At 59.6% G+C, this 23811-nt stretch overlaps 3 protein-coding genes across 5 annotated transcripts; 1 reads left to right on the plus strand and 2 right to left on the minus strand.

Moving 5' to 3' along the window:
* Positions 1-164: 164 nt before the first annotated feature.
* Positions 165-6909, minus strand: ELMOD3 (ELMO domain containing 3). Its single transcript, XM_058820095.1, is given in 14 exon segments — positions 165-446; positions 1476-1509; positions 1643-1799; positions 2238-2365; positions 2826-2902; positions 3367-3497; positions 4062-4184; positions 4765-4888; positions 4994-5085; positions 5278-5340; positions 5643-5712; positions 5968-6071; positions 6203-6382; positions 6759-6909. Coding segments are annotated over 14 exon segments (1716 nt in total).
* RETSAT (retinol saturase) lies at positions 6863-12592 on the plus strand. Its single transcript, XM_058820163.1, has 11 exons — positions 6863-7082; positions 7273-7455; positions 8090-8334; positions 8804-9005; positions 9299-9496; positions 9578-9697; positions 10262-10400; positions 10517-10626; positions 10864-11030; positions 11297-11456; positions 11839-12592. The coding sequence occupies exons 1-11, from the start codon at positions 6908-6910 to the stop codon at positions 11982-11984; spliced, it is 1845 nt and encodes a 614-aa protein (XP_058676146.1). The 5' UTR covers positions 6863-6907; the 3' UTR covers positions 11985-12592.
* On the minus strand, positions 8957-20128 carry TGOLN2 (trans-golgi network protein 2). 3 transcript variants are annotated; one of them, XM_058820165.1, is made up of 4 exons: positions 19988-20128; positions 18308-19656; positions 17730-17813; positions 8957-9041 (listed from the first exon to the last, which is right to left on the minus strand). In XM_058820165.1, the coding sequence occupies exons 1-4, from the start codon at positions 20064-20066 to the stop codon at positions 8982-8984; spliced, it is 1572 nt and encodes a 523-aa protein (XP_058676148.1). In that variant the 5' UTR covers positions 20067-20128; the 3' UTR covers positions 8957-8981. The 3 variants fall into 3 exon arrangements, with proteins under 3 accessions (XP_058676148.1, XP_058676147.1, XP_058676149.1); XM_058820164.1 differs by lacking the exon at positions 8957-9041 and adding an exon at positions 9627-9745; XM_058820166.1 differs by lacking the exon at positions 8957-9041 and adding an exon at positions 15062-17231.
* Positions 20129-23811: the final 3683 nt, after the last annotated feature.

A 23811-nucleotide genomic window follows, 5' to 3' on the forward strand; every position in this document is an offset into this window, starting at 1 on the left:
CGGGGGCTCGGCCCAGCCCGGGGGTCTCGGCCCCACCGCCCCCGCGGCCTTTGGGTCACGGCCCCGGCCCCGCTCACCGCAGGCCCCGCGCTCCGGCTCGGCCCCGCTCCGCCCCCGGGCGGCCCGGCCGGAACCGGGCCCGGCCCCGGCGGAACCGGCCCGGGTCAGCCCAGCCCCGGTGGCCCCGGGGGGATCCCCGTCACCCCGGGATCCCCAGCACCGCTGCGGACACCGCGCCAGCCCCGCCGCCGCTCCCGGCCCGTCCCGGTCCCGGTGCCGCCAGGCCCGGTCCCCACCACCCCGGCACCGCCAGCCCCGTCCCCGTCCCGTCCCCAGCTCTGTCCGTCCCACGGCTCCGAGCCCACGGGGTGCAGCGGCCGGGAGAGGCCAAAGCGGCCCCGGTTGACCTGCGGAGGGGCGGGGGCCTCGCACCTCCGGGACCAGCCCTGGAAAAAGGTAAAAAAAAAAGGAGAAAGGAGGAGGGAAAGAGAAAAAAGGCAAACAAACAAACTAGGAAAAGAGTAGTGGAGCCTCTTTCCCTTCTAACCTCTTTTTTCCTCATCTTTTTCTTCCTCCTTTTTTCCTTCTCCTATTTCTTTGTTTTCCCTCCTTTTTTTCTTGTCTCTTTGGTTTTATACCATCCATTTTACCTTTTCTCTCATCTTTTCTATCCCCCCCTTATCCCAGATCTCAGACACCACTCCCAAATGTGTTCCCACAGGTGCAGGACTGCCCCGACCCCTCACCACATCTTTGTTCCTCCAAAACACCTGAAAACGATTCCCCCTCCAATTTCCTCAATAATTCAAGATCAAGACAGCAAACCCCAACTCCAGGCTGCTTTTTTCTCCATTTATTTTATTTTTTTCTCCATCCAGGAGCATTCCCAGCCCCTGGGAACCATCGCCCTCTCAGGGGGGCTGGGGCCACAACGTTCCACTCTCCCCCAGCTCCCACTTCTCCAAACCCCTCATTTGTCCCTAGATCTGGCTTTGGGGGCTGCTTTTCCCCATTTTTAGGGGCCTGGGGACATTCCCAAGCACTGGCCCTGATCTCCCAGAGGGAATAACCCTTCCCCTCCTCCTTGGAGCCCTCAACCCTCGTTTCACTCCTCCAGAGCACCTTTTCCACCCCAAAGTGACTCTGGGCACCCCCAGTTCTCCTTTCCTTCCCCCAGACACAGAGTCCAGCGGCAAACCCAAAACTCTCTTTCCCACCAGATCCCTCGTCTCCCCCTTTAATAACTTTTTTGGGTGCTGACAGCCCACAGTGACCCTGGGGGTCTGACACAGCCCCCCAAAGTGGGGGTCACCCATTCCTGGCGCTGCTGGGGCTGGGATGGGACCCAGGAACCCAGCACCCCCTTCCAGCTCCACCTGGGCAGGGTCAGCACCCAGGTGGGACCCTGGATTTGGGGTGGGGACAGGGACTATCCCAGCAGCAGGCTGGGTGGCTCACAGAATCCCCTGCTCTACCACCTCCTCCTCCTTTGCTTCCAGAAAGTTCCACCTGGAGCAGGCAAAATCCGGGCTCTGAGACTTCTCCTGGCCCTTGCTGAGCCCCCAAACACACTCGTGTGTGTCCCTCCAAGGGCTGATCCACCAGCACAATTCCCTGTGCAGGTCCCACTCCGTGCCAGAGCAGTCAGGCATCTCCCTCCAGCTCCACGCCAGGGTCACAAATGCTGCTGAAGTGGATCTGGGAGGAGGGAGGGGAGGGAGGCCGAAGGCCACGGCTCAGGTAGGCTTCCAGGGATTTCAGCAGCTGCCTCGGCTTCTTTTTGGTGGATAATTCCAGCTCTGGAAAGGGCAGAGGGGGAAAAGGCTGAGGGGACCAGGCCTGGATGGTGCCAAGGGTCCAAAACATCTGGTGTCCTGTCATTTTCCCTTGGGAAAGGGCATGCTGGTGCTTTCCTTGGCAGGAGGGAGCACAGTGCCAGCCTGAGCACCCTAAAATTGGGGTGCAGGGGAGATGGGGTAAAGCTGGACCCTGATTTCTGGGGGATACACTGCTCCCACTGACAGCATTCCTCTCTGCAGTAAGTAATTCATGGACAGGGGCTAAGCTATGGCGCCCAGCAGGGACTGTCCCCATGTGTCATCCACCTTGAGCATCCCCCTGGGGTGGAAAATGTGAGGATAACCACCCCCGGGACAGGGAAAACTGGAAAAACCTCAGCGTGGGGATTAAACTGGGAGTGTCCGTGGGCAGGGGAAGGAGCAGCCGTGCAGACGAACCCTTGAGGAAGAAGCCGGCGTTGGCCACGGTGCCGTGCTGCTGCTCCCAGAGGCGGGAGAGGCGCAGGAAGGCGGCGGCGTAGAGGTCGTTGAGCACCGCGATCACCTGCTGCCGCCGGTTGCACTCCCTGCAGGGGGAGCACAGACATTTCTGACAGTTCAAACTACTGGAAAAGTCTTTAAAAATCGGGTTTAGGCCCTGCTGGTCTAGCTAAGACAGCGATAGGCTGGAAGTTCCCATGCAGAACAATGTTGGGAGTGAAGAGTCTGTTAACATGGACACCTGCTCTTGGAGAGAAATAGAAATCTGCACTTCCATAAAAATTGATCTGTCCCACGAGAATCCACTAAGGGTAAACACTTGTAGATGGAGAGAGTCTTACACGCACAGGCACTTTTTAACCAATTAATTGATTAGCAAGAAAAGTACCAGCCAACAGGAGTTGCACATGAGATATGTGAAAACTGTGTAAAATGAGTTATGTGAATATAGAAATGGCTTTTCTGCATGAAGAAATGGAGTGCCACCTCCTGGGCAGGGGAACAGCCTGGGGTGCAGCCCGAGAGCCCAAACCCAGCCCTGCTCACCGGGAGAGCCGCTCCTCCTGCAGCGCCTGGATCACGATCCGGGTGATGTTCACAGACATGATGCAGAAGGGAAAATTCTGGAGAACAACCACAATCCCAGCATTAAGGAAGCTCAGCTGGAAAACCCTCCTCCTCTCTGGGCCTTTGACACTGCATCCATGCATCCGTGTTATCCGTGCCCTGGGATAACAGCCCTACAGACCAAGGCTTGGATGGATGCTGAGGGCTGAGCCTATCTTGTACCCAGGCTTAAACCCGGACTATAATGTCTCTACTCACTCCCATTTTCCTGTTGCCCAACTCTCCAGCCTGTTTATCCTGCTCCAAGCCAGTATCAGATCCCTAAATTCCCATTCCCAACATAAATACAGCTCTGCTCCAGCCTGGATTGGGGCTCTTGGGCACCACCTTCTTCCCCTCATGAGGACAAGGTGGTTCAGCATCCCAAAAAAACTCAGAAGAGAAGGTTTTGGTTCTTCCCCTTCCCAGAGCATGGGGAATTCAAGGGAGACCCCTGTCAGGGAGGGGGGGCAGATCATGCCTGGGTTTCATGCTGGGAGAGCTGGAAGATCTCCCGTGCCAGCGGCAGCGTCCGGGAATCCAGGACAAAGAACAGGATCTGCATCAGCCCCAGCATTCCTGTCCCACGCAGGTCAGTGCCAGGATCTGCACCTGGGAGGGTGAGGGACAGCCTGGAGTCACCCCCTGCCCTCTTCCCACCTCCGTGGGGTGTTTATTCCCTGCACTCCCTGTCACTGCACCTCCAGAGCCCAACAACCCTGGGATCCCCTTTCCTGAGGGAAAGCTTGCAGGAATTTCCCTGATGGAGCCATCACCTGGGCATTAACCAGCCCCTGCCCCACCCCACCACTCCCACACCTCTCCAGGAATTACCAGCTTTTTTAGGAACGTGGTACTGGGATGACCCTGCCAACCAGTTCAGATGTCATACTGGGGCCAGTTTGATTTAATTCTTCTATGGACAAAAGGACTGAGAGTGCCCCTGGGAATTTTGTAGGGATATGGAGTGGGAGGATCGGGGTGATCAAAGCCTGGGGTCAGTCTTGGGGTCCAAGGAGGACGTTGAGGTGCTGGAGATGCGCAAGGGAGGCCAGTGGGGCTGGCTCTGGAGCACGGGGAGTGCCTGAGGGAGCTGGGATGGAACGGGCAGGTTCCAGGGGAGGTTTGGATGCATTTTGGGGATGCCCCCAGGCACAGGGCTGCTCCCTGCCCTACCCTGGAAGCCCAGCTCCTCCCAGTGTGCCCCGTAGCGCGGGCAGCCCAGCCTGGAGCGCGTCAGCTGCCGGTAGATGGTCTGCAGGATCCGCATGTGCACCCGCTCCGAGTCATCCAGGGCACCTGCAGGGAGGGAGCCAGCACCCGGCTGCTCACAACACCCCTGGCATTGTGATCAACCCCTCAGTGCCCCAACAACACCCCTTGGCCCCCGGAATCATTCACTGGCACCTAAAAAACATCTCATGTCCTCCAAAAAACCCTCTCATTACCTAAAAACGCCCCTTGGCACTGTAAAACCCTCAGCAGCCAAACCCATGCCCCATGGCACCCTAAAAATCCCCCTCATCTCTCAAAACCACCTCTCAGCACCCAAAAGATGCCTCTTGGTGCTCAAAAGATCCCAAACTCACCCCTCAACACCCTAAAAAACCCAGAAAGTGTCCCTCAGTGCCCAGAACCAAACCCACACCCTCATAGCACCTAAAAAGCACAGCTTGGCACCTTCAAAAACCTCTCGGTGCCCAGAAAAGGCCACTCTCCCCCCAGACTCACAGGCCCAGGGTTCCCATGTGTGTGTGCCCCCTCATGCCAAGGGAGCGCGTGATTCCCACCCCGTTGCCCCTGCACTGAGGGGCAGAAGGGCCGTGGAGGCGGAGCTGTGCCCGTGGGGAGCGGGAGGGGATCCGGCGGGGCCACTCACACTGCGCCATGGCCAGCGCCAGCTCCTGCTCGCCGCGGAGCTGCGGGCGCAGCCGGGGCGGCCCGCAGAGGCAGCGCAGCAGGGCGGCCAGGACGCCGCGGCGCGCCGGGGCCCGGGCCGAGCCCTGCGGGAGAGAGAGGAGCCCGGAGCGCTCAGGGACGCGGCCCGGGGCGGGGCAGGGGCCGGCGCCCCTCTCCCGGCGAGGAGCGGGGCCGGAGCCCGGCCGTACCCGGCTGCAGGGCAGCTCCGCGCTCTGGAAGTGCTGCAGCGCCTCCGAGAAGGAAATCGGAGGGGGGGGCGTGCCCGAGGTGCCCCCCAACCCTGCAGGGAGGCAGGGAGAGGGTCAGACCCACGGAGCCCTGATTTCGCCCCGAATTAACCCCGGCTCCAGGAGAAGGAAGCCGTGGGGAACAAGGGGAAAAAGGAACCGGCCGCCCCCTCCTTCCCCTCCATCCCAAATAACGCCCCCATCCATCCGCGGCTCCTTTCCCCCTTTCCCGTTAGTCCCAGTACCTGACTGGATCTCTTCCAGAGCCTCCCACTCCTCCTGGGCCTGGCGCTGCTCCTCGCTGATCCCTGCCCGAGGGAAGGGGCGCTGGAATCAGATCTGGGGGGGCAGGCACGGAGTGGGGGGCTTCCCTCAGCCCCCAGCCCCGCTCAGAACACCCTGGGGCTGTGTTTCCTCTTTTGCAAGGAAAATCCCAACCGGAGCCACCCCACGAGGTTTGTCTGGGGTGAGTTTGGGGAATGATCTGGGACCAGACGGATTTGACTGAGATTTGACCGAGACATCTCCCCTGCTTGATCTCTGGGGCTGGCAGGTGACTTTCCCACCAGGAAACGCCAGGACCGATCCAAGGGAAGCAGGAAAAGCTCACCAGGCGCTGGGGGTTGCCCGTCTGCGAGCACCAGCTCCTGCAGGACACCTCCCTGCCCCAGAGCTGGAATCTGAGGGGACAGAGGGAACAAACACAGCGTCACCCCCGCGGCAGACCCCAAACTCCGGCCCACCCCAATCCCAAGCTTTCCCTCAGGGAACAGCCCCCGAGCCCCCCGGCTCAGGCCCCTTCAGGGAGGATCTGCACCCTCAGGAGGATTTTATGTGGTTGTAACGGCAGAAATGGAGCAATGGGGGGAAGTGGGGGGCTGGCACCCCTCAGGTGGGGGTCCCGCGGGTCTCGGCTGGGGTGGCTCCGGCCGGACACGCTCGGGACTGGACTTGCCGGGGCCACCACGCGCTGCCGCTCCTCCGGCCGCTCCTGTGGCCATTCCTCCGGCCGCTCCCAGCCCGCGGCGCCGCTCATGGCCTGCGGGAGAGAAGGGCTGGTGGCAACGGGGAGCGTCCCGGCGACTGACACCCCCTCAGGAGCCCGTCCCAGCCCCTCTGGAGTCCGTTCCAGGCTCGTTCCAGACCCGGTCCCGCTCCAGCTCCTCTGACCCCTCAGCTCCCCCAGCCCGAGGCCGCCGCACTGCGCAGGCGCAGCCTCGCTGCACGCCGGGAGCTGTAGTCCGCACCTCCGCCCGCTAGGGATGGCACGCGGGACTACAATTCCCGGCGTGCACCGCACGACGCGGAAACGGGGGCGCACGGGGCGGAGGCGTGACCGGGTGGGTGGGGCTAAAGTGGGTGGGGCAGGGCGGGGCCCAAGCGGCGGAGCTGGAACGGGGCCGGTGCCCGGAACGGGACTCGGGGCTCCCGGAGCCTGCAGAGGGGCGACCGGACCTGGCGACACCAGTGCCACCGCCTAGTGCCAGTCCCAGCTCCCAGCATGCCAGTGCCACCTCCCGGTGTCGCCAGCTCTCAGTGCCAGCTCCTGGTGCCCAGTGTCAGCTCTCACTTCCCAGTCCTAGCTCCCGGTGCCCAGTCCCAGTTCCCAGTGCTCAGGACCAGCTCCCGGTGCCCAACGCCACTTCCCGGTCCCAGTTCCCGGTGCCCAGTCCCAGTTCCCAGTGCGCAGTCTCAATTCCCAGTGCCCAGGACCAGCTCCCGGTGCCCAACGCCACTTCCCGGTCCCGGCTCCCAGTGCCCGCCCCCGCTCCTCCCCGCGGTCCCCCCGCCCCGTGCCGGAGCCACCCCCGTGCCCGCTGTTCCCGTTCGTGCCGCTGTTCGCGGCTCCCGGCACAGCGCGGCTCCCGCCGCACCATGTGGCTGCAGGCGCTGCTCTTCCTCGCCGCCCTTCTCCTCCTCCTCCTCGCCCTCCTCTCGCTCGTGCTCCTGCGGGGCTCGGGCAGCCGCAACCCCTTCGCCACCGACAGCCGCCGCCCGCCGGGCCCGCTCGTCACCGACAAGGCGGTGCGCAGGACCGTCGTCAAGACAGGTACGGGACCCCCGGGGCCACCGAGCCCCCCGGCGGGGTTAGACCCGGGGTGGCATCGCCAGCCCAGGGTGGATCGTCCCCGGGACAGGACCACGCCGGGCTGCCATTAACTTCCCGGAGCGACATCCCCCGGGGTGGCATTGTCCCCGGTGCCGCGGGGACGCCCCGGTGACATCCCCGTGTCCCGCAGTGTTCTCGGCGGACAAGGTGCCGCCGGAGCTCGATGCCATCGTGGTGGGCAGCGGCATCGGCGGGCTGGCGGCCGCGGCGCTGCTGGCCAAGGCAGGCTGGCGGGTGCTGGTGCTGGAGCAGCACGGCAAGCTGGGCGGCTGCTGCCACACCTTCACCGAGAAGGGCTTCGAGTTCGACACCGGTACCGTGTTCGGGGCCCCCGAATCCCCCCGGGGCCCAGGGAGGGGCAGGGGACACCCTCAGGGTGGGAGCTCCCCTGCACACAGCTCCTGTTACACAAACCATTCTGCTGCTCTTCACCCCAAAACCCCCAAATACCAAACCCCCCAAATTCCCCACAGCTGTGTGGGAGCTCCCCTCTTCGTGTTACACAACCCATTCTCCAGCTTTTCACCCCAAAACCCTCTGGGTGCAGGACACCAAGGCCCCTGTGTGGTTCCCAGCATAGGGAATGTCACCTCAGGACATTTCTTGCTGGAAAACTTCTCGTGGTGAGACAAAGTTCAGCTCTGCGTGTCCCCGAATCTCCAGGATTGATTATTTACAGCAGAGATGGATAGCAAAGTGTAACAAAACTCAGAATTACCAGCTAAAAACACTGTTGTCAGTGCCATTCACCCCAGCTGGGAGGCAGGTGTATCCCAGATTTCCCCTTCCCCTTCCACGTGGAGCTGGTGAGGTGGTGATGGATAAATGAGAGGTGGGTTTGGTGTGTCCTGGGGTGGGAAAATGAAAGAAAAAAGAGGTGAAAATAAAGGGAAAAAGGGGAAAATAAAGGAAAAAAGAAGACAACAAAGAAAAAATGTCTATTTTAGGGATCCACTATGTGGGGCAGATGCAGGAGGGCTCCCTGATGCGGTTCCTGGTGGACCAGCTGACAGATGGGCAGCTGGAGTGGGCCCCGCTGCCGGCCACCTACGATGCCGTGGTTCTGGGGGACCCGCAGGGCTCTGGCAAGACCTTCCACATCCACTCTGGGAAGAGGGAATATTTCCAGAGGCTGAAGGAGCAGTTCCCCGGCGAGGCCGCGGCCATCGACGAGTTCCAGCGGTTGGTGAAGGTGGGGTGACACCAGGGCAGCCCGGGTCTGGGGGGTCACACAACGAGGGGAGCTCCCCTGGCACCCCCAGGGAACGATGGCATCACCCCAAAAGCGCTGGGAAACACACCAGTCTCAAAATCGGGCAAAATCGCCCCTTTCTGCCTCAAAAATGCAGCATGCAGGAGATTTCTTTAAAGAAGAAGTTCTGTAAGGAGTTGGGGCAGAGGTCTTTGAGGAAGCTTTCCTCAAGAACCTTTTTTTTTGGGGAAGTTTTTGGGGAGGAGCTCTCTGGAGGAGTTTCGATGGGGAACCTTTTTGGTGTAAGCTTCTATTGAAGGAGGTTTTTGAGGGAAGATTTTTGAGGGAAGGTTTTTGAGGGAGCCAGTACTCACTGCCCTTGCCCACAGCTGCCCAGCAGTGAATTTAAGGGTAAAAACTGCTTTGCAGCACCTTTGGGGCGTGTCTGAGCCCCTGTTTGTCCCTGCAGAGCGCCGGCCATGGGGTTGTGCTGCTGGGCATCCTCAAGATGCTCCCCAGGTTCCTGGCCAAGCTCCTGATCTGCTCCAGGCTGCTCCCACGGCTCTGCTCCTTCTCCCAGCTGGCCTCACGCAGCCTCAAGGAGGTGGTGGATGGTCTCACCCCCAACCCCGAGCTCCGGGCTGTCCTCAGCTACATCTTCCCCACCTATGGTAGGTGACCAGGGGGCCCTGGGGTGACGTTAAACCCTTTAGAAACAGGAAAAAGGTAAGAACCCCCTTTTTTGGAAGGTTTGCATGAATATTCTGGTGGATGCTTCGCCAGCATCCTCGTCCCCAAGTCACTGTCAGGTGACACGTCCCCATTGCTCATCTCCATCTCTTTCCCTCTGCATTGCTCATCTTGCCCAAGGGCTGACAAGGGGATGCACAAAGCATTCCTCATCCTAAAACACTTCGGATAAGCTCCACGCCCATGATGTGCCCACACCCACCCCTTTCCCCAGGTGTGCTCCCCTCCAAGGCCAGCTTCTCCATGCACAGCATCCTGGTGAACCATTTCCTGCACGGCGCCTGGTACCCCAAGGGCGGCGCGGGGGAAATCGCCTTCCACACCATCCCCGTGATCCGCAGCGCCGGAGGAAACGTCTTTGGGAAGGCGCCGGTGCAGAGGATCCTGCTGGACGCGCAGGGCAGAGCCTGCGGTGAGCGCCGGGCTCGGGGCGCTCCCAAAGGGGGTTCCTTCCACCAGCGCCTCATTCTCCCCCTCTGGATTCCCCCGCCAGGTGTGAGCGTCAGGAAAGGCCAGGACTCGGTGGATATCTTTGCTCCCGCGGTCATTTCGGATGCCGGCATCTTCAACACCTACGAGCGGCTGCTGCCGGCGGAGGCGCGGGCTCTGCCGGGTGCGGCGTCAGCGCCGGCTCCGCCGGGGTTACGGCGCTAATGCCGCGCTGAGCCCCGGGGCAAAGCCGATTTACCAATTAACACTGCGAACCCCCCGGCGCTCCCGTGCCAAGCCCTGCAAACCCAGCCCCGGCCGCTCCTTTCTCCACGGGGGTCTCATTCTGCTTAAATTAACCGGCCCGAATTGGCTGTGGTTTGGTGCGGGGATTCCCTAAAATACACAGTGCAGGGCCCCGAAATTCTTGGGAGTTGGTGGAATGTCCTAGAAGATCTTCTGGAAGGGGCAGGGATGAGGGGAAGGGGACAGAGGTGCTTGGGAAGGGGCACAGTCAGGTACAAGGGTCACATTGGGTGGGTCACAAGTGGAAAGGGCACAGTCAGGTGGAAGGGTCACAAGTGGGTGGAAGGGTCACAGGTGGGTGGAAAGGGGATGCTTTGTGTGGGTGGGAAGGGTCAGGGTTTGGTGGGAAAGCACCAGGATTGGAGAAGCCACTTCTCTGTATCCAGGAATCCTAGAAAAGCCTGATTTCCCCCCTAATTGCCCTTTTCCCCCCACGCTGCAGAGATCCAGTCCCAGCTCCACATGCTGAGCCCTGGCGAGGGCGGCTTCACCGTCTTTGTCGGCCTCAGCGGCTCCAGGGAGGAGCTGGGGCTGGAGCCCATCAACTACTTCATGTACCCCGGGCACGACCTGGATGGAATGTAGGTTTGGCTTCGCCTTGGATGTGCTTGGCTGAGCGTGAGGAGATGGATTCCTGGGCAGTGACTCAGGGGGAGCCGTGCCCCGAGCCCCAGCTCAGCCCTTCCCTCTCCCGCAGCATGCAGCGCTACCTGGCCTCCTCCAGAGAAGAAGCTGCCAACAACATCCCCCTGCTCTTTGTCACCTCGCCATCAGCCAAGGACCCCACCTGGGAAATGAGGCACCCAGGTGAGGCTGACACTGACCACAAACGCTTGTGAGGGGTTTCAAAATTCCTGATGGGGTTTGGTGATCCCAAACAAGGAGTTTCCCCTCAGCCATGCCATGGGCAAAGCTGCTGAGCACGGGGCTCATGGAATGCATCTGGATGAAGGACAGGGAACCCCAAAGATCTGGGGACATCCAGTGACAGGGTGGGATGAGGGTGGGCAGAGGGACAAGCACCCCAGCCTTGTCCTCCTGCAGGTAAATCCACGCTGGCCATCGTCACCTTCGCCAGGTACGAGTGGTTCGAGGAGTGGAAGGACAAGCAGGTCCACAAGAGGGGGGATGACTATGAGGACCTGAAGAAGACTTTCGTGGATGCCATCATGCAGACTGTCTACAAGCTCTACCCTCGCATCGAGGGCCGGGTGAGGAAACGTGAGCTTCAGGGGTCCCAAACTCAGATTCAGGAGTCCCAAACTCGGGTTCAGGGGTCCTCCCCTCTACCTAGCCAATGACTGTGGAGTCATGGAATGGTTTGGGTTGGAAAAGACCCTAAAGCTCATCCAGTTTCACCCCGTCATGAGCAGGGACACCTTCCCCCAGACCAGCTTGCTCCAGTCCCCATCCACTCTGGGCAGACCTGGGTGACCATCCCAGGATGACCACCCTGTCCCTGTCCCTGTCCCCACAGATCGAGTACCTGTCCGGTGGCACTCCCCTCACCAACCAGCACTACATTGCCAGTCCCCACGGCGAGTTCTACGGCGCTGACCACGGCATCCCCCGGCTGCAGGCCGAGGCCATTGCCACCGTGCGGGCAGACACGGCCGTGCCCAACCTCTACCTGACAGGTGACAGGGCCACCGGGGCCCTCAGAGCAGGACAGCTCCGGGGGAGCGGGACGGGGCGGGGAAAACCCTGAAATGGAGCAAAGTGAAGAGCCGCAGTGGGGCAGTGGGATAACGCCTGGAAAAGCAGAGTTCCAGGGGAGGAGGGAAGGCTGTGCTCCCCCAGCTCTGGGGGCTGTGCTCCCCCAGCTCTGGGGGCTGTCCCCTGCCCAGGGCACGGGGGGATCTCCTGCTGGAGACAAGGGAAGGGGGTTGTGGTTCAGAGCCCAGGGACGGTGCAGGGCAGCTGGAAGGTGATGCCCAAACCCACACTGATGGCAGGCTGGGACGGAGTGGGGACTGAGGGCTGCTCTCAGGGAACCTCACTGCTGCTCCCTCCTTGCAGGGCAGGATTTGTGCCTGGGAGGCTTCATGGGGGCCCTGCAGGGAGCCCTCATCTGCGCCAGCACCATCCTCAAGCGCAACCTGTACGCGGACGTGGCGCGGCTGAAGATGCGCCTGCAGGCCGCCAGCAGCAAGAAGGGAGACTAAAGGCTGCCATCCCCAGCAGGGCCCCTGCCCCCCCGCACTGCACCCCCCTGCCACACACCCGTAGCAGACCCGTCTCTGTGCCCAGCTGAGGGATTTCATCCGGGGCGATGCCGTTCCCGTGCCCAGACAGATTGTGTTGGAACTCACCCCCCCTAAAAAATGCATCCCCTTCCACCATCATGTCAGTGCTGGTCCCTGGCCATGAAGGGAGTGCCCAGGAGCTGTTGTGGCCAGGAGAGAAGGCAAGATAACCCCAAAACGGGAGCACCAGCAGCTGCCGTGGCTGCTTGATCCCATTGTGATCACTGACCCCAGCCAAAGCCCCCAGCCAAAGCCCACCTCCCCCTGCAGCCCCCAGCCAAAGCCCACCTCCACCTGCAGCCCCAGGGCTGTCTGAGAGCCTGCAGGCTGTCCAGTGCTTCCAGAGTCATTCCCCAGCCCCCCAGAATTCCCAGTGTTTGGGTGCTGCTCTCCCCCACTGCCCCAAGGCACAAGCTCATGCTCCTTTAGCAGCAACAAAGTCCTTCTGTCTGCTGGTAAAAGCTTGGGAATGGGATGAAAGTCCTCTCCAGATGGGAAGGGAGGCACGTGAGACTGGAAGTAATAAAATAGTGATCATGAAACTGGGGTTTGTGCCTCATGATGGGTCAGTGGGGCTGGGGGTGCTGAGGGAGAAGGGGAAGCGGAATGGAATGTGCTGATGGAGCATGGAAAAACATGGAAGCATGGAAAAACAGAGGCCAGAGGCAGCTGCTGAGCAGGAAGCGGTGTGACCGAGCAGGGAATAGCGTGACCGTGCTGGAAAGGAGCCCTGGAAAGAGGCTTGAGGGCTGATCTGGCAAAGAGGATTAGATCACTGAGCAGAGAGATAATTCAGTGATGGGATGGGATTTGCAGAGAAGGTGAGCTCTGCCAGGGGAGATCACCCAGAGCCCGCCCCTGGAGGAGCCCAGGGCACAGCAGGGAACTGGGGAGGCGGCTCTGGCACCTCCAGCCCAGCTGAGACCCAACCTGGGGGGACTGCAGAGCTTCCCCCAGCTCTGCTCCAGCACCAGAGGGATGTGGAGCTTCTGGAGCGAGTCCAGGATGGGGAAAATGGGGGTGCTCACCTGGAGAAGGCTCCAGGGAGAGCTCAGAGCCCCTTCAGGGCCTGAAGGGGCTCCAGGAGAGCTGGAGAGGGACTGGAGAGACAGGACACAGGGAATGGCTCCCAGTGCCAGAGGGCAGGGATGGATGGGAGATTGGGAATGAGGAATTGTTCCCTGGCAGAAGAGCCAGGTCCTCTTCCCAGGGACCCTCTGCAGAGCAGAAACATCTGATTTAGGCCCAGAACAGTGCAGTGACACCCAACCTTCCCCCTGCAGCTCCAAGGAGACCCAAACCTGCCTCTCCTCCTGCTTTTCTCACCCCAAGGAGCTCCAACCCTGCAAATGCCATCTCAGTCATGCTGGTGGTGTCTTAACCCACACAAACGGTCCCAGGCCATGGAATCTGTCATGCAGAGGCAAAGCTGATGTGTTTGCTTGGCTGGTGCCCTGCCCATAAGGCAAATACCTGCCGTGAGATCAGCCCAGGTTCAGCTGTTTGCCCAGGAGGCTGTGCAGGACTCCTTTCAGGAGAGGAAGATGAGATCAAACAAACCCGGGGAGGTTAATAGGGTTTGCAGGCTAGGGGGGCAGAGCGGAGCTCAGGGAGGGGCTGCAGCAGCGTTTCACAGAAGCCTGGAATGCTCTGGGCTGCAAAAGCCCCGACACCACCAAGTCCAACCGCCAAGGCCACCAGTGCCCCGTGTCCCCAGGTGCCACATCCACACAGCTGCTAAAAGCCCCCAGGGATGGGGTCTCCACCCCTGCTCAGGGCCTGGGGTGGAGGAATCTTCCCAAAATCCAGCCTGGCACAGCTTGAGGCCCTTTCCCCACATCGTGTCCCCTGTCAGCTGGGGGAGAGCTGCACTCTGCAGAGCAGCAGGAGGGTGGAAGGGCACAGCCCAGCCCTGCGCCCACTTTCACCCAGTTTCTCATGCATGAGAGCTCCTCCGCCCTCGGGGCCTCTCTGCTGAGCTGCCTCTATCACAATGTCCCAATGCTGCCCCGATAAGAGGGCCCAGCCCAGCTGGCAAAGCCTTTCTGATTTTATTTGGCATTATTTCCACTCATGGACTTTGGCTCCGGGGCAGCCACCCCCGCATGGCCCCACGGGCACTGCCCAGCCCCGGGGTGCCCCCAGTGCTTCCTGCACCAGGACAGGACCTGCCCCGCCTGCCAAAGCCCTCTGGGGCCCTTCCAGCCCTCTGAGATCCGCGTGGGAGCAGGCAGGGGGTTCCTGAGTTTTTGGGGATTCACCCTAAGCACACAGAGCAGTGCTCTGAGCCCCTGGCAGCTGGGGGGTCTGTAAGGTCTCTCCCAACCCTACATCCCCATGGGAATTTTCCTTTGATCCCCCATTTTCACCCTTATTTCCTGCTGCAAGCTGTGAGTAACCCATTCGCAGGAAAACCAGGGGCTCTCCCTGCTGCCAGCCGGGACGGGAGGAGAGGCGAAGGCGGGATTCGCTCCTGGCAGGGAAAGGAGGCGGGGGAAAGGAGGGACTTTGTCCCAAACCCTCCCCGGAGCGCCCTCAGCGTGCCCCGGGCACCTTCTCCTCCTGCTCCACACCTCTCCAGCTGCCGCTCCAACCAGCTGGGACACGCTGGCACTGCCCTCTGGGGCTCTCTGCAGGACAAAGCAGAAATCCCAGGGCAGAGCTCAGGACTAAGCTGTGTGCAGAGCAGTTTAATCTCCTCTTGGGCCCTGACCTGAGAGCACCCAGCGGAGCTGGGCTGACACTGGGCCCTGGAAAGCAGACTGGAAACTTCAAATCCGCTCTGGCCCGGGCCTGTCTGGGCTCCTTCCGGCCGCACACGGGGCTCTGAGCACAGACAGCTCCACAAAAACAGGGCTTTTGGTAAAAAAATCTTGTTTTGCATAAAGAGGAGCCACCCTGCACCTTTGGTGCCAGGTGTCAATGAAAACCGTGCAAAGAACGTGCAAGAAAAACAAAACCAAGAGAGAAGTGAAAACTCAACCTTTTGTGTCTTTTTTAATCCATTTACTGATTTCACCACACAGAAAATTAAAAAAAAATAAACAGTACAAAGAGCTGTAAAAAATTCTGATCCTTCCAAGCAAGGTGCATTGCACTGCAGCAGAAAACAAATCATGTGCTGGCTCAAGCCTAAACAGTAGGAATATTTGGCAAAAACCCCTCTGTACCAACAGACACACGTGTCCAAAGGGAAAAGGTCCTGTGCACCTTGATCCCTTTGGGACACGTGGCACAAACACCATAAACCTCAACAAACTGGAGCAGCCCCAGGGCTTTGGGGCAGCCCAGGCAGAACACAGCAGCCTCAGAAGTGCTGGTGGGGAGATTTTGGGGGAAAACGCCCCAGTTCAGCCTGCTGTGAGCCCTGCCTGTCCCCAGACCCTGAGGTGTGTCCTCACCACCCCGAGGAATGCTCGGCTCAGCCTGGGATCGATGCTCCAGGTCCAAATGATCCTCTCCCCTGCTGGCAGCAGGGTGGGATTCCCACAGCCTGGAGCAAGAGAGGGTTTGAAACAGCTCCCAGGACAGAAAAGCAGGTAGAAGGTGAAAAAATAAAAAGCCTTTCTAAATTATTATTCAATTAAAAAACCCACACAGCAGGACAAAGCCAGCGTAGAGCACTCACACTCCAAAAAGCACACACACACACTGCAAACCCCTGGCCAGAGCAGCACACGGAGCCCCACACGCTGCAGTTTGTGCCCAAAAGGCAGAAGTGTCCCCCTCCCCAAGGGGCTGACCCCAGCCTGGCTGGTCCCCCAGGGGCTCTGCACCAGGAGGTTCCCACCCTTTTCCCCCAGAGCTGCATTCCCAGCCCTGTTTCCCTTTCCCTCCCTCCAAACAACTCCTGCGAGTCCTTTCAGCACCCTGGATGTTTCCTGGGGGAACCCTGAGAACTCTTCAAAGCCAAGAGGGACTCTGGGGCTTGCCAAGAGCCAGCAGAAAGGGACAGGATGGTTTCAGAGTCTGCAGAAGGCCAGGCCCTCTCTCCCCTCTTGGAATGAACCATTAGCAACTCAAAACTAGAGCTGCAGCTTTCACAGTGACCAGGAAACAGCTCTGCCCTTGTCCAGGGTGCCCACAGGGCGAGGAGCCGATTGTTCCCAAGCCTGGCAAGGCCAGAAAATTTAAATTTAATTTTTTAACCATTTAACGGGAATTTAACCATCCTGGGACTCTTCCATGCAGTCAGTGCAGGAGTGGCACACGCCTGGCACCCGATGTGGCGCAGCTGGAGCTCTGGGCTCCTCAAATCCTGTTTTTTCTGGGAAAATCTAAACCAGGAGCTAAGCAGGTGCTTTGTGCCCTCTCCAGAAACATCCCAGCTTACAGAAACCTGTGGGGAGCAGAGCTGCAGGAATGAAAACCTCACAGGTGTAAGTGGGGCACCAACCCTTGGGCTGACCAGCACCAGTCCAGCACTGGAGGGACTGGGAGCCTCCCTCATCCCAAACCCCTCAGGGATTGGAATTCCCTCCTTCCTACACCTGACGAGGGCAGGAAGCAATTTTCCCATCTGAATCCCTGAGCCAACAGGGCACGGATTGCCCAGCCTGACCCCCTCCTCCACCACCACACCACCACCAACACCCCCAGTGTACACAGCTGAACTGGGAGCACTGGGAGGGAAGAGACCTGCATGGAGCACGGGGGGTTTGAGCTACAAAAACTGCTTCAGCACAGCCAGAGGTGTGTGTGAGAAAGGGAATCTGGGTGTGAGGCTCATCAGGGAGAGAAACTCCAAATCTGAGCCAGTGCTGGGTCAACGCCAAACAAGAGAAGCCAGGTGCTCCCAACCTGAGCAGGCAAACCAGCAGGTGGAGAAGGAGGGGCAGGAGGAGACCGAGGCAGCTCGGTCCCCAGGAAGGGACAGTCCCGCGGCTCATTGTGCAGCAGATCCTCAATTCCCCCCAAAAGGAGGGGTCAGTCCAGCAGATGGCAAATCCCATTGCACTGGGACACGAATCCTGGGTCTGGCTTTTCCAGCAGCCAGACGCCCAGGGGGAAAACAAGGCAGCTGGGAAAGGAGCAATTCAGGGAAGTGAGAGGTTTTATCAAGGTGCAGGTGCAAAACAAAAAGCGTCTGCCCTCCTTCCTCCCCGTGGGCTGGAATCCAGCTGTGGCAGCACTGCCTCCCCGCCATCCTCTGAGCAGGAATCAGATCTGGAAAGGCAAAAGGAAAGGCTGGGACTGCCTGAAAGCTCACAGTTACTCTGCTGCTCTGTCCAGGCTTGAGAGGGCTGAGAAGCTCCCAAAGCAAGCACGAGCTCCTGCCTTTGCTTTCCTAACTTTGCTATGCTAGAAAATAGTTACAGGCACATCTGAAGGGCAAGAGGTGGAACAAGGTCTCAAGGGAGAGAAGAAAGGGATTTCTTCACAAATCCTACCCTTTTCCCTCTGAAATCCTCTCTGACAAGTCATTAGATCAGTGACAAAGTCATCCAGCGCAGCCCAGCTCCCATCTGTGCCCTGGGGCAGCTCTGCCAGCACTCCTCAGTCTCACTTTCTCCATTTCCTGGCAAAACCCTGTTTCTGCACCAAACTGGGCTTCCCAAACTGCCTCAGCTGGGCCTTTGGGACCCTTTCTATTGCAGAGGGTCAGTATTTTGTGTTTCCAACACCCACCAGGCACACCAACCCCCACTTTGGGCCAGCTCTCACCTTCTGATCCAGTCTCTGATAATCACCAGATTTGGGCCGCCGACCAGTTCTGGATCTTTTCCCTTCCAGAGCAAAAGCAATGATCTTTGGAGAGAGAAAACAGGGACAGGGTGAGTGGAACAGCAGCTTCCAGCACAGGCTCACCTCTGGATTCTCATTTTCCTGCTCCCACAACCCTTTTCCTGTAACCAGGCACTTGAAACATGTAAATGCCAGCACTCAACCATTCCCAAGACGGATAACGAGGTTTGTCAACAAGCAGAAAACAGTAAGAATTTTCTTTTTTTTTTTTTGTCCTCCCTCAAAACAGCTTTATGTGAGGAAAAACAACCCCAACCTTGTAATGCTGCTACAGAAATGTGTCAGGAGGAAACTGTCAGAGGTAAGATGGAGGGATCCACACCCCTTTGTGGTTTGCACCTCTCAGCTGGAAACCAGCAGCAGAGCTGAGAACACCCAGTTCCCACCACATCCCAGCAACCCTCCCGCGCTGTGGGACCACAGGAACGTGGGCCAGACTGGGAGATACTGGTGAGGAAGCAGCCAGGAGGAGGGGAAAGGGCTGGCAGGGCGCTCACCTTGCGTTTGTTGTGGTAGGCCACGTACAGAGCTGCCACAATGACAGCTGTGGTCACCAGGTAGGCAAAGAAGTGGCTGCTCTCCGAGCGGGACCTGGGCAGGGAGGGGACACTCCTGTCCCTGTCCCTGTCCTGCTCCTGGGAGGGGTCGCTGCCCTCCTCAGCCTTGGCCGCCTCCTCCAGGGCGCTCTCTTCGTTCTCCAGGGAGCTGTCGCCGTCCCCAGCAGGGGCAGCAGAGTGTGACACGGCGCTCTGCTCCTCCTGGGAGCTCTGAGCACTGTCCTGGCCATGGGGCTGCTCGCCAGCAGCACTGCCCTGGCTCTCAGCTGGGGGCTGCTGCCCTCCTTGGCTGCTGGCCCCGTTTGTGCCAGCCTGGTTTCTGTCATTGTTGTCCTGGTTGGTGCCACTCTGGGTATTGCCCTGCTCCTGGTTGGTGCCATCCTGGTTGGTGTTGTCCTGGGTGTTGCTGTTCTGGTTGGTGATGCCATTTGTGTTCTCGCTGTCCTTGCCATCAGTTTCCTTATTGTTGTCGCCCTGGTCCTTGTTGCTGCTGTTCTGGTCGGTGCTCTGCTTGGTGCTGCCATTTGTGCTCTCACTGCCCTTCTTGCTCTTGTCATCCTTGCCGTCCTCCTCCTCGGTGCCCCCTGCCTGGCTGCCAGCCTGGCCGTTCCCATTGACACTGTTCTGCTGATTGTTTTCACTCTGGCTGCCGCTTTCACCGTTAGTGCTGGTCGCTGTGTTGCCCTGGCCACCACTGCCACTGCTCTGGCTGCCTGTGCCTGCACTGTTGGACTCTTTACCGCTCTGGCCATCACTGCCCTGGGCACCACCGCTGGTCCCTGCATCGCCCTGGCTGCCAGTGCCACTGCCTGGCTTGCCCTGGACACCAGTGCTGCTGCCTGCATTGTCCTGCCCCTCACTGTCTGTCTTGCCTGTGTTACCACTGTCCGTGTTACCACTGTTGCTGCTCTGGCTTCCACCTCCTTGTCCCCCGCCTCCTCCATTGCTGGTTCCACCACTGCCTTTTGCACCTTGGCCCTCCTGAGCAGTCTCTGTGTCGCTGCCTTTCCGTGACTGCTCTTCCTCTTTCTTTTCCTTGTCCTTGTCGTCGTTGCTGCCGTTTCCAGTCACACCGTTGTCCTGCTGTTTGTCTGCCGTGTTTTCACCCGTGTTGGTCCCGCCGCTCGTGTCTGGTTGGGCGTTGCCATTGCCGGAGTTACCGTTGTTTTGCTGCCCGTTTCCATTCCCTGGGGCTGTGTTCGCTGTGTTGGTGTGTTCCTGTTCCCCGTTGTCACCTGCTCCGGCTCCCTGAGACACCGCGGGCGATCCGCCGGTCTCCTGCGAGGCGTCTGCAGCGGCAAACACGGGAGCACGGTCAGGGGGCACCGGGGGCAGACCCCGAGAGGGGCGGCGGGACCCGGGGGCTACGGCACCGAAGCGGGGGAGCCCAGAGGGGAGCAGAGGGACGGGAACCTCGGGGGAGCGGGGGTTACCGAGGGCGGAGGGGGAACCCCGCTGAACCCGGGGGGAACGGAGATCAGGGGTTACCAAGAGTGACCGAACGCGGCGGAACCCCAAGGGCAGAGGAAGCCCCCAGACCGAGCGCGGTGCCTCACCCCCGCCGCCCCAGGGTTTCGGTGCCCCCTCCCGCCCCCGCGGCAGTGTCCCGGCGCGGCGTACCGGCGGCGCAGAGCCCCAGGAGCAGCAGGAGCAGCACCGAGAGCAGCGGGAGCAGCGGCAGCGCCCGCGGGGCCTCCATGGCGGGCGGGCCCTCAGCGCCGGCTCGGCCGCTTCCGGGCGCGGCTCTCGCGAGAGCGGGGAGGGAGCGGAGACGGAAGTATGTTTGCATATTTGGGCGGAGCCTATTTGTACGGGGCGGGACTTGCTGAGGGGCGGGGTTGTGGGCGTGACCGTGGGTGGGGCGGAGCTTGGTCCGGTTGGGGGCGGGGCTTGGGATCCCCTTTGGGAGGCGGTTGGCGCCCTCTGGCGGTCACAGCCGAATTTTGGGGTAAAACCGAAGGGTTTGGGGTAAAACCCAAGGGTGCAGGGTAAAACCCACCCGTTCCGGGTCTGTTTCCCGGCCCTGAGAACCCGGGGCGGACAGTCAATGAGAGAGGCAGTGACTGCAGCCCCAGACCAGCTCTGGAGTGGGCAAGGCTGGGGACAGCCGGCAGGAAATCAGGGCTGCTTTCTTTTCCTTTTCCTTTTCCCCTTCCCTTTCCTTTCCCCTTTCCTCCAGGACAAACTCTGCAGAACCTGCTGGTTTTGGATAACCCGCTATTTTTCGGGTATTATTTTATATTTTTTTAATACCCTGTTGTTTTTCAGATATTTAAAATTTTTTTGATACCTGTTACTTTTCAGATGCTGCTTCATTTTTTTGATAACCTGTTGTTTTTCTTTTTTGGCCCAAGCAGGCTTGTCTTGTTCCACAGCAGCGATTCCCAGCGGAGCAGGAAACTGTCAGCAGGCACCCAGGACTGTTCACTTCTTTCAGTTTGTCTGGTTTAGACGGTTAAATCTCTCTTCTCTGGGCTGAATATCCAGGACTCTGTCTCCAGCAGGGATCACACTCTTCCATGGCTCCATGGCCCGCTGCAGTTTCTCCTGAAACAGAGGAAAAACATCACATGGAAACCAACACAGAGAATAATCCTGCTTGGAGTGTGGCGGGAGATGTGGCTGAATTTCTCCTCTCATGGTTTCTTTTTCCCGATCCCCGGGGAATCTCAGCTCCATTCAGCACATTCCAACAGCCCCTGCTGCCCGTGCCAGCCTTCCCAGGGAGACCAGAGCAGCTGGCCCGGCGCTTTTTGGGGGATTTCAACAGAAACCCGAGGCTGTTTCTCATGCTCGGCTCCCACCCGCCCCCTGGAAGTGCAGAGCGGCTGAGCTCAGGCCGCGTTTGTGCCCATGGGGTTGGGATTCCACCCCAAGCACCGTGGGCAGCGCAGGATCCAGCATTGCTGAGGATGAGGAGGAGCAGTGACCTCCCCTCGCCTCCCGTCCATGGATCCCGGGGTGCCCCAGGCCGGGAGGGACCCCAGGGTGCAGCCCCAGGACCCCCAACACCTGAGCCCGTTCTCACCTGGGCGCAGCTCCGTCCCACCTTCAGCTTTGGGGCGCCCTCTGCTCTCACCGATCCCCGCAAATTCACTTTTTGGGGATGGCTCTGTCCCGGAGCAGGCCGGACGCGCAGATCTGGCCCTAATTAGCGCTAATTGGGGTGTTTGCACCGCTGTCCCGAGGTCTGGTGTCAGGATAATAAAGTCCTCACCTCGCCCGACGTGTCCGCATCCCCCAGCCCGCCCCGTCCCCCCCGAGGGCTAATCTGCTCGGGATAAAGGATCAAAAGGAGGAACAATTAGCAAATGGAAGAATTTAATGACGCTAATTAAAATGTATTAAGTGTAGCCAGTGCCTCTGCAGCAGCTGCTCTGGCAGGAGCCCCGAGGACAGCACGGGAGCCGCAGCCTCACCCCGGACATCTGGCCCCGAGAAGGAAAAAAGGGGTTTGGAGCAACCTCGGAGCCCGTGCTGCAGCCCCTAATTAGCTCCATCTCGGCAGGAGACCCCCGGGACCTCATTAGGCTTCTCAATTAGTGCCCGGCCAGCCTGCAGGGGGGCAGGGCTGCGATTAAACAGCGGGAGGGGGTGGCAGGAGGAGCCCCGCGGCCAGAAAAGAGCCAGGAGAGCGCCCAAGGTGTCCTTGGAGCAGCCAGGAGAGCCCCAGGTGCTCCCAAGGTGTCCTGAGAGAGCCTGGAGAGCCCCAGGTGCGCCCAAGGTGTCCTTGGAGCAGCCAGGAGAGCCCCAGGTGCTCCCAAGGTGCCAGAAAGAGCCAGGAGAGCCCCAGGTGCTCCCAAGGTGTCCTGAGAGAGCCAGGAGAGCCCCAGGTGCGCCCAAGGTGTCCTTGGAGCAGCCAGGAGAGCCCCAGGTGCACCCAAGGTGTCCTGAGAGAGCCTGGAGAGCCCCAGGTGCTCCCAAAAAGGACCCAATTTCTGTGCACAGCCACCCTGAATGCTGCATTTTCACACCTGTGGACAGACACAGCTCCTGTGGGAGCACTCCAGAGGACAATAAAATCCAAAAAACCTCATTTTCCATGGACAATCACTCTGAATGCTGCATTTTCACCCCGGTGGGCAGACACACCTCCCGTGGGAGCACTCCAGAGGACAATAAAACCGGAAAAGGACCCAATTTCTGTGCACAGCACCGCTGCCCTGTGTCACCTCCTGCCCAGAGCAGGGCCTGGGCACCCACAGCCCCTGGCAGGGCTCACCCCAGCCTGCCCCAGCCCCAGGGCAGCACCAGGCAGTGGAACAGATGTTCCCTGTCCCTATGGGAAAGCTCTGAGTCAAACAAAGGAATATTCTCCTGCTGAAGCCCAACATCTGTCTGGGGCTGTCTGGCTCTGGCTGGGGTTTAATCCCTGTGACAGGGCTCTCTCCATGCCTCTAATGCCCCATGAAATCCAATCCAAGGGGCTGCTTGTGCACAGCCTGCTCCTGGTGCTGGGGAGAGCGGGGCCGGGCGTCCTCCTCACCAAAAATCACTTCCTTGGAATGGCTTCTCTCAAAAAAAGCTCAGTTTTGGCTCTTTTCAGGCAATGGCCACGCACGTTCTGGGTGCACCCTAATCCCCTCAGCCCCAGCTGTGTGACACGTGGCTGCTCCTCCCCAGCTCCAGGCCAGAATTCACACAGGTTTTCCTCTCTGAAAGCAAGAAATTTAAATAATTTGGAAATTTAAATAATGGAAGCACCTCCCAGATCTTGGCTCTGGCAGCTCTGGGATGCTCCAAGCTGGCGATTCCAGCTGCCCACATGATGGTCCTGGGCTGGATAGAGCAGCCACGCTCCTGCTGGAGCTTCCACAGGGTTTTGGAGCTGGCCCCAGGTGTGTCCCCAGGGCTCAGGTCAGTGTCCACAGCTGGGGCCTGGTTCAGGTGGGGGTTTTTGGAGTTCTGCCCAGCTCTGGTATGAAAATCCTCCAATCCAGGTGTTTTCTGCTGCTGATATGGATGCCAACACCTCTCACATCTGGAAAACACAGACACATCCTCCTCATAAATTAACTCCAGGCAGGTGCACCTCCAGGTCAGTCTGCAACAGAGACAAAATCGTGAGTTCTGGGGGGAAAATTGAGGGTTTTTTTCCTGCTGAAATACAAGGAGAGGAAGAGTCCTGATACACCCAGGTATGGAGCTGACTGAGGACCCCAAATGGGCTGAAATTCCATTGAGTTGGTTTTCTGTTGCAACGCCAGAAGCAGCGCCAGAGCACCCAGTACACACCAGTAACTCCCAGTCCCCGGTTTCTCAGGCACTGGTTCACCCAACCCGCCCTGTCCTGATGCCTGGGTGACTCTAGCAAGCTGTACCCTGTTGGTGGCACCCCAAAATCCCCCTGAGCCCATGGCCAGAGCTGTTCAGGGATGCTGGAGCTTGGGAGCAGGAATTCCATCCCGAGGTATTTCCCAGGAAAAGTGGCAGAGGAAAAGAGG

This window comes from Ammospiza caudacuta, chromosome 26 (genome assembly GCF_027887145.1).
Source record: "Ammospiza caudacuta isolate bAmmCau1 chromosome 26, bAmmCau1.pri, whole genome shotgun sequence".
NCBI classification, from domain to species: domain Eukaryota; kingdom Metazoa; phylum Chordata; class Aves; order Passeriformes; family Passerellidae; genus Ammospiza; species Ammospiza caudacuta.

Bases quoted from the DNA above. Each gene is read 5' to 3' on its own strand.
- RETSAT (XM_058820163.1), top strand. From the start codon at position 6,908: ATGTGGCTGCAGGCGCTGCTCTTCCTCGCCGCCCTTCTCCTCCTCCTC. The intron at 7,456-8,089 runs GTACCGTGTTCG...TGTCTATTTTAG, and splicing joins GGGCTTCGAGTTCGACACCG to GGATCCACTATGTGGGGCAG. The intron at 11,031-11,296 runs GTGAGGAAACGT...CTGTCCCCACAG, and splicing joins ACCCTCGCATCGAGGGCCGG to ATCGAGTACCTGTCCGGTGG.
- TGOLN2 (XM_058820164.1), bottom strand. From the start codon at position 20,066: ATGGAGGCCCCGCGGGCGCTGCCGCTGCTCCCGCTGCTCTCGGTGCTG. The intron at 19,657-19,987 runs GTACGCCGCGCC...TTGCCGCTGCAG, and splicing joins CCTGGGGCTCTGCGCCGCCG to ACGCCTCGCAGGAGACCGGC. The intron at 9,746-17,729 runs GTGAGAGCTGGC...CCCGGGGCTCAG, and splicing joins ATCAGAGACTGGATCAGAAG to CGCGGCATTAGCGCCGTAAC.